The 8,690-nt window shown below is 55.3% G+C and overlaps 1 protein-coding gene across 1 annotated transcript in view; it reads right to left on the bottom strand.

The window, feature by feature from the left end:
* Positions 1-2,414: 2,414 nt before the first annotated feature.
* Positions 2,415-8,690, bottom strand: part of LOC145340139 (myosin regulatory light chain 11) — a 10,782-nt gene continuing 4,506 nt past the window's right edge. Inside the window, exons 3-7 of the mRNA XM_080184566.1 lie at positions 8,486-8,561; positions 7,401-7,519; positions 6,163-6,227; positions 3,770-3,818; positions 2,415-3,186 (exon numbers count right to left, since the gene is read on the bottom strand). Coding sequence (XP_080040692.1) covers positions 3,082-3,186; positions 3,770-3,818; positions 6,163-6,227; positions 7,401-7,519; positions 8,486-8,561 — 414 coding nt within the window. The 3' untranslated portion in view covers positions 2,415-3,081. The remainder of the gene's footprint in view (positions 3,187-3,769; positions 3,819-6,162; positions 6,228-7,400; positions 7,520-8,485; positions 8,562-8,690) is intronic.

Here is an 8,690-nt window from a genome sequence, read left to right as displayed (position 1 = left end):
AGAGGAGATGTGTGAGGTAGGTGTTTAGAGGTGATGTGTGAGGTAGGTGTTTAGAGGTGATGTGTGAGGTAGGTGTTTAGAGGAGATGTGTGAGGTAGGTGTTTAGAGGAGATGTGTGAGGTAGGTGTTTAGAGGTGATGTGTGAGGTAGGTGTTTAGAGGTGATGTGTGAGGTAGGTGTTTAGAGGTGATGTGTGAGGTAGGTGTTTAGAGGTGATGTGTGAGGTAGGTGTTTAGAGGTGATGTGTGAGGTAGGTGTTTAGAGGTGATGTGTGAGGTAGGTGTTTAGAGGAGATGTGTGAGGTAGGTGTTTAGAGGTGATGTGTGAGGTAGGTGTTTAGAGGAGATGTGTGAGGTAGGTGTTTCGAGGTGATGTGTGAGGTAGGTGTTTCGAGGTGATGTGTGAGGTAGGTGTTTAGAGGTGATGTGTGAGGTAGGTGTTTCGAGGAGATGTGTGAGGTAGGGTTTAGAGGTGATGTGTGAGGTAGGTGTTTAGAGGAGATGTGTGAGGTAGGTGTTTCGAGGTGATGTGTGAGGTAGGTGTTTAGAGGTGATGTGTGAGGTAGGTGTTTCGAGGAGATGTGTGAGGTAGGTGTTTCGAGGTGATGTGTGAGGTAGGTGTTTAGAGGAGATGTGTGAGGTAGGTGTTTAGAGGTGATGTGTGAGGTAGGTGTTTAGAGGAGATGTGTGAGGTAGGTGTTTAGAGGTGATGTGTGAGGTAGGTGTTTAGAGGTGATGTGTGAGGTAGGTGTTTAGAGGTGATGTGTGAGGTAGGTGTTTAGAGGTGATGTGTGAGGTAGGTGTTTAGAGGTGATGTGTGAGGTAGGTGTTTAGAGGTGATGTGTGAGGTAGGTGTTTAGAGGAGATGTGTGAGGTAGGTGTTTAGAGGTGATGTGTGAGGTAGGTGTTTAGAGGAGATGTGTGAGGTAGGTGTTTAGAGGAGATGTGTGAGGTAGGTGTTTCGAGGTGATGTGTGAGGTAGGTGTTTCGAGGTGATGTGTGAGGTAGGTGTTTAGAGGTGATGTGTGAGGTAGGTGTTTCGAGGTGATGTGTGAGGTAGGTGTTTCGAGGTGATGTGTGAGGTAGGTGTTTCGAGGTGATGTGTGAGGTAGGTGTTTCGAGGTGATGTGTGAGGTAGGTGTTTCGAGGTGATGTGTGAGGTAGGTGTTTCGAGGTGATGTGTGAGGTAGGTGTTTCGAGGTGATGTGTGAGGTAGGTGTTTAGAGGTGATGTGTGAGGTAGGTGTTTCGAGGTGATGTGTGAGGTAGGTGTTTAGAGGTGATGTGTGAGGTAGGTGTTTCGAGGTGATGTGTGAGGTAGGTGTTTAGAGGTGATGTGTGAGGTAGGTGTTTCGAGGTGATGTGTGAGGTAGGTGTTTAGAGGTGATGTGTGAGGTAGGTGTTTCGAGGTGATGTGTGAGGTAGGTGTTTAGAGGAGATGTGTGAGGTAGGTGTTTAGAGGAGATGTGTGAGGTAGGTGTTTAGAGGAGATGTGTGAGGTAGGTGTTTCGAGGTGATGTGTGAGGTAGGTGTTTCGAGGTGATGTGTGAGGTAGGTGTTTCGAGGTGATGTGTGAGGTAGGTGTTTCGAGGTGATGTGTGAGGTAGGTGTTTCGAGGTGATGTGTGAGGTAGGTGTTTAGAGGTGATGTGTGAGGTAGGTGTTTCGAGGTGATGTGTGAGGTAGGTGTTTCGAGGTGATGTGTGAGGTAGGTGTTTAGAGGTGATGTGTGAGGTAGGTGTTTAGAGGTGATGTGTGAGGTAGGTGTTTAGAGGTGATGTGTGAGGTAGGTGTTTAGAGGAGATGTGTGAGGTAGGTGTTTAGAGGTGATGTGTGAGGTAGGTGTTTAGAGGTGATGTGTGAGGTAGGTGTTTAGAGGTGATGTGTGAGGTAGGTGTTTAGAGGAGATGTGTGAGGTAGGTGTTTTTTCCCACAGAGGGTGGTGGGTATCTGGAAGGTGCTGCCCGGGGAGGTGATGGGGAGCAGGTACGATCGTGCCAGTTAACGGGCAACTGGACCAATCCATGAATAGGCTGGGAACGGAAGGATACGGACTCTGTATCTGTGCAGGGTTTTAGTGTAGACAGAGATCGGTGCTGGAGAGGCTGAACGGCCTGTGCTCTGTTCTGTTCTTTGTTTCATAAATGTTGGCCATTCCCCCAGTGCCTCCGTACACTCTGGGCACCGCCTCAGAGTGGGAGCACCTTCCCACTCCCCCACCTTCCCACTCCCCCAGTGCCTCCGTACACTCTGGGCACCGCCTCAGAGTGGGAGCACCTTCCCACTCCCCCAATTCCCACTACCCCATTCCCCACCTCCCCCCCCAGCGCCTCCGTACTCCCTGGGCACCGCCTCGGGGTTGGAGTGCCTTTCCCCCACTCCCCAAGCAGGCAAAGAAAGAGAGACTGTGATTGGAATAAAAAAAAGGATGTGTTGTTTTAATTGTACAGTAACAAGTCAAACAGTCACGAGAGCTCGGGGGAGGGGGGGGCGGAAAGAGAGGGGAGTGGGAGAGATGGAGGAGGAGGGGGAAGGGGAGGGCATCCAGTGGGAGAGAACAGAAATCGAGGGTCATCCCCAAGACTAAGGTTCCACCAGGAGGGAGAGAGGGAGGGATAGAGAGAGAGAGAGAGAAGGGGAGGGAGGGATAGAGAGAGAAGGGGAGGGAGGGAGAGATGGAAGAGGATAGGATTGGAGGGGTTTCAACGGGAGATAGGTTGAGAGTCATCCCGAAGACTGAGGCCCCTCCAGCAGTAGGGAGGGATGGAGAGAGAGAGAGAAAGAGAGAGAGAGAGGGAGGGAAGGAGGGAGAGAGAGAGAGGGAAGGAGAGAAGGAGGGAGAGAGAGAGAGAGAGAGGGAGGGACAGAGATGCCAATGAGACCATCAGAGAGGGAGAGAGGAGTTTCGGTCTTCACCCCCCCTCCTCCTCCCGCCTCTCTCCCTCCCTCTCCCTCTCCCTCCCTCCCTCTCTCTATCCGCCTGCCCCAGTTGTCAGTAGGGTGTTCCAGTCCGGGGCAGGGAGGGGGATGATGGAGAGTTCTGCGGTCGTGGAGATTTGATCTTGGCTTTTCCCCGTGGGGTTTTCACTCTCCTTCCTTCTCCTCACCGTGTGTGATGACGTAACAGATGTTCTTGTAGTCCACATTGCCAGCAACATCTGGAGGGAAAGCTGCCCAAAGATTCTTCATCTGGATCCAAACCAAGAGGCAGGAATTAGTCAGAGTATTAACCAACCCTCCCCACAGTGCGGGGCTCCCTCAGCACCGACCCTCCCCACAGTGCGGGGCTCCCTCAGCACCGACCCTCCCACAGTGCGGCGCTCCCTCAGCACCGACCCTCCCACAGTGCGGCGCTCCCTCAGCACCGACCCTCCCACAGTGCGGCGCTCCCTCAGCACCGACCCTCCCCACAGTGCGGGACTCCCTCAGCACCAACCCTCCCACAGTGCGGGACTCCCTCAGCACCGACCCTCCCACAGTGCGGGACTCCCTCAGCACCAACCCTCCCACAGTGCGGCGCTCCCTCAGCACCGACCCTCCCGCAGTGCGGGACTCCCTCAGCACCGACCCTCCCCACAGTGCGGGACTCCCTCAGCACCGACCCTCCCCACAGTGCGGGACTCCCTCAGCACCGACCCTCCCCACAGTGCGGCACTCCCTCAGCACCGACCCTCCCACAGTGCGGCGCTCCCTCAGCTCCGACCCTCCCACAGGGCGGGACTCCCTCAGCACCGACCCTCCCCGCAGAGAAGGGCTGGTTTGTCGAACTCACCTCCTCTGGGGTGAACCTGTCACACTGGGTGGTTAACATTTCTTCAAGGCTGAGGGAAAGATTGATCAGAAAGTATCTCAGTGAGAAAGACAGAGAGAGAGATTTACCCTGAGACCCTTCCTCCCCATTCCCCACCCTGCTGTCTCTGCAGTCCCCCCCAATACCACTTCATTGCAGCCTCCCCGTCCGCCACCTTCATCCCCTCCCCCATCACTTTCCCCTTAATCCCCCCTCCCATCACTTTCCCTTTAATCCCCCCTCCCCATCACTTTCCCCTTAATCCCCCCTCCATCACTTTCCCTTTAATCCCCCTCCCCATCACTTTCCCCTTAATCCCCCTCCCCATCACTTTCCCCTTAATCCCCCCTCCCCATCACTTCCCCTTAATCCCCCTCCCCATCACTTTCCCCTTATGGCCCCCTCACCATCACTTTCCCTTAATCCCCCCTCCCCATCACTTTCCCCTTAACCCCCCTCCCCATCACTTTCCCCTTAATCCCCCCTCCCCATCACTTTCCCCTTAATGCCCCCTCCCCATCACTTTCCCCTTAATCCCCCCTCCCCATCACTTTCCCCTTAATCCCCCTCCCCATCACTTTCCCCTTAATCCCCCTCCCCATCACTTTCCCCTTAATCCCCCCTCCCCATCACTTTCCCCTTAATCCCCCCTCCCCATCACTTTCCCCTTAATCCCCCCTCCCCATCACTTTCCCCTTAATCCCCCCTCCCCATCACTTTCCCCTTAATCCCCCCTCCCCATCACTTTCCCCGTAATCCCACCTCCCCATCACTTTCCCTTAATTCCCCCCTCCCCATCACTTTCCCCTTCATCCCCCCTCCCCATCACTTTCCCCTTAATCCCCCTCCCCATCACTTTCCCCTTAATCCCCCCTCCCCATCACTTTCCCCTTAATCCCCCCTCCCATCACTTTCCCCTTAATCCCCCCTCCCATCACTTTCCCCTTAATCCCCCTCCCCATCACTTTCCCCTTAATCCCCCCTCCCCATCACTTTCCCCTTAATCCCCCCTCCCATCACTTTCCCTTTAATCCCCCCTCCCATCACTTTCCCCTTAATCCCCCCTCCCCATCACTTTCCCCTTAATCCCCCTCCCCATCACTTTCCCCTTAATCCCCCCTCCCCATCACTTTCCCCTTAATCCCCCTTCCCCATCACTTCTCCCTTAATCCATCCCTCCCCATCACTTTTCCCTTAACCCCTACCCCCTCCCATCACTTTCCCTTTAATTCCCCCTCCCCATCACTTTCCCCTTAATCCCCCCTCCCCATCACTTTCCCTTAATTCCCCCCTCCCCATCACTTTCCCCTTAATCCCCCCCCCATCACTTTCCCCCTTAATCCCCCCTCCCCATCTCTTTCCCCTTAATCCCCCTCCCCATCACTTTCCCCCTTAATCCCCCCCTCCCCATCACTTTCCCCTTAATCCCCCCTCCCCATCACTTTCCCCTTAATCCCCCCTCCCCATCTCTTTCCCCTTAATCCCCCCTCCCCATCACTTTCCCCTTAATCCCCCCCTCCCCATCTCTTTCCCCTTAATCCCCCCTCCCCATCACTTTCCCCTTAATCCCCCCTCCCCATCTCTTTCCCCTTAATCCCCCCTCCCCATCACTTTCCCCGTAATCCCCCCTCCCCATCACTTTCCCCTTAATCCCCCCCTCCCCATCACTTTCCCCTTAATCCCCCCTCCCCATCACTTTCCCCTTAATCCCCCCCTCCCCATCACTTTCCCCTTAATCCCCCTCCCCATCACTTTCCCCTTAATCCCCCCTCCCCATCACTTTCCCCTTAATCCCCCCTCCCCATCTCTTTCCCCTTAATCCCCCCCTCCCCATCACTTTCCCCGTAATCCCCCCTCCCCATCACTTTCCCCTTAATCCCCCCTCCCCATCACTTTCCCTTAATCCCCCCTCCCCATCTCTTTCCCCTTAATCCCCCCTCCCCATCACTTTCCCCTTAATCCCCCCTCCCCATCACTTTCCCCTTAATCCCCCTCCCCATCACTTTCCCTTTAATCCCCCCTCCCCATCTCTTTCCCCTTAATCCCCCCTCCCCATCTCTTTCCCCTTAATCCCCCCTCCCCATCACTTTCCCCTTAATCCCCCCTCCCATCACTTTCCCCTTAATCCCCCCTCCCCATCACTTTCCCCTTAATCCCCCCTCCCCATCTCTTTCCTCCTTTCTCTTTCTCTCCCCATTCCCATCTCTTGTCCCTCTTATTCTCTCTCTCTCTCCCCCCCTCCACTCTCCACTTTCTTTCCCACCCGCTCCCTTGTTCCCCTCTCCCTCCCTTCCCCCTCCCTCACCCTCTCCACCTCCCTCATACTCTTCCCTTTCTCTCCCCCCCCCCCCCCCCCCCACCCCCACCGTACTCACAAAGCTTTCTTTAAGCTGCCTTTTCCGTCATGGTCGAGGATTTTAAAAGCTGCCATGATCACGTCCTCGGATCAGCGCCTGGGGAGAGAGGGGGTGGGGGTAAGGAGTTAGAGAGTGTTACAGAGACGGGACCCTTCCTCCGTCACCTCCCCCCCCCCCTCACCCCCTTTTCCCTCTCCCCTTCGACTGGGGGTGAACCCAGGGACCACACTGACCTCAGTACCGTCCCCCATCCTGTACACCTGAGACCCTTCCCAGTCCACACCAGGCTGAGTGGCACTGAGCATGGGACTGGGGCCTGGGGAAGGGGTGGGTGAGCCACCATCTTAAACCCACCGGGGGGGGGGGGTCTCCCCATGTCTGGCGTAGGTACACCCACAGTGCTGTTAGGGAGGGAGTTCCAGGGTTCAGACCCCAGACACAGTGAAGGAACGGTCTATATATTTCCAGGTCGGGACGGTGTGTGAGGGTCTCGGAGGGGGGTCTTGCAGGCGGTGGGTGTTCCCCATGTGTCTGCTGCCTCCCCCCCCCCACCCTCCCCTTGTCCTTCTAGGTGGGGGGGGTTTGGGAGGTGCTGTGGAAGGAGCCTTGGCGAGTCACTGTGGGGCATCTTGTAGACGGTACACACTGCTGTCTCTGTGTGTGGGTGATGGAGGGAGTGACTGTGGAAGGTGGGGGATAGTGTGTCGATCGAGCGGGGGGGAGGGAGGGGGGGGGGGGCTGCTCTGTCCCGGATGGTGTCGAGCTTCTCGAGTGTTGTTGGGAGCCGCACCCATCCAGGCGAGCGGAGAGTATCCCATCACACTCCTGACTTGTGTCCTTGTAGATGGTGGGACAGACTGGGTGGGGAGGAGGTGGTGTGAGTCAGGAGGTGAGTTACTCTCCGCAGGATCCCCAGCCTCTGACCCGCTCTGGGAGACACAGGATTTATCTGGCTGGGTCCCAGTTCAGTTTCTGGTCAGTGGTCACCATTAGATGATAAGGTGTGTTGGTGGTGGGGGGAGTGACTGTGGAAGGTGGGGGACCGAGCGGGCGTGGAGGGGGTGGGTTTTGAATGAGAGGGAGGTGTTCGATTGGGCGGAACGTGAGCACCGCCGTCAAAAGTCGTTTTGTAGAAGTTTTTCAATTTGCACTCATCAGACCAAAGTCAGGGGCAGGCCTGACAAGAGAGGAGGGGGTGGAGGGAGGTGGGGGGAGAGGAGGAGGGGGCTGCACAGGGCAGTGGGGCCTTGACAAACAGCCCAAAACCCACCTTTGAGTTTCTCGCCGAACATGGTGAGGAAGACGGTGAAATTGATGGGGCCGGGAGCTTCTTTGATCATGGCATCCAACTCATCACCCTTAACATTCATTCGGCCTGGGAGAGGCAGAGAGAGAGAGAGGACTCAGTTAACCAGAGAGAGAGGGAGAGAGACGGAGACAGAGAGAGAGAGAGACGGAGACAGAGAGAGAGAGAGACGGTGACAGAGAGAGAGAGAGACAGAGAGAAAGAGAGATGGAGACAGAGAGAGAGGGAGAGAGACGGAGACAGAGAGAGAGAGAGACGGAGACAGAGAGAGAGAGAGACGGTGACAGAGAGAGAGAGAGAAGAGAGATGGAGACAGAGACAGAGAGAGAGAGACGGAGACAGAGAGAGAGAAGACGGAGACAGAGAGAGAGAGAGAGACGGAGACAGAGAGAGAGACGGAGACAGAGAGGAGAGAGACGGTGACAGAGAGAGAGAGACGGAGACAGAGAGAGAGAGAGAGAGACAGAGAGAGAGAGAGAGAGACGGTGACAGAGAGAGAGAGAGACGGAGACAGAGAGAGAGAGAGACGGAGACAGAGAGAGAGAGAGACGGTGACAGAGAGAGAGAGAGAACAGAGAGAAAGAGAGATGGAGACAGAGAGAGAGGGAGAGAGACGGAGACAGAGAGAGAGAGAGACGGAGACAGAGAGAGAGAGAGACGGAGACAGAGAGAGAGAGAGACAGAGAGAAAGAGAGAGGAGACAGAGAGAGAGGGAGAGAGACGGAGACAGAGAGAGAGAGACGGAGACAGAGAGAGAGAGAGACGGAGACAGAGAGAGAGAGAGACGGAGACAGAGAGAGAGACGGAGACAGAGAGAGAGAGAGACGGTGACAGAGAGAGAGAGACGGAGACAGAGAGAGAGAGAGAGAGACAGAGAGAGAGAGAGAGAGACGGTGACAGAGAGAGAGAGAGACGGAGACAGAGAGAGAGAGAGACGGAGACAGAGAGAGAGAGACGGAGACAGGGAGAGAGAGACAGAGAGAGAAAGAACTCAGTTAACCAGAGAGAGAGATGAGACAGTTTAATTTAACTCACCCACTGCAGCGAATGTTCCGGCAAGATCATCCTTACTGATGATGCCATCTCTGTTCTGGTCAATTACAGTGAATGCCTGGAGAGAGAGTGTGTGTGTGAGAGAGAGGTTACTGCAGCTCCTTCTGCACAGACAGGAATAACACCATCCTTCTTACCTCTGTACAGGGAGTAACACAGACATATTACATAGATTGGCCATGCTGAA

This window comes from Carcharhinus amblyrhynchos, unplaced genomic scaffold, assembly GCF_965287045.1.
Source record: "Carcharhinus amblyrhynchos unplaced genomic scaffold, sCarAmb.v2.hapA scaffold_800, whole genome shotgun sequence".
Taxonomy (NCBI): Eukaryota; Metazoa; Chordata; class Chondrichthyes; order Carcharhiniformes; family Carcharhinidae; genus Carcharhinus; species Carcharhinus amblyrhynchos.
Note: the sequence above shows the minus strand (reverse complement) of the source record. Positions and strands in the feature narration are given on the sequence as shown.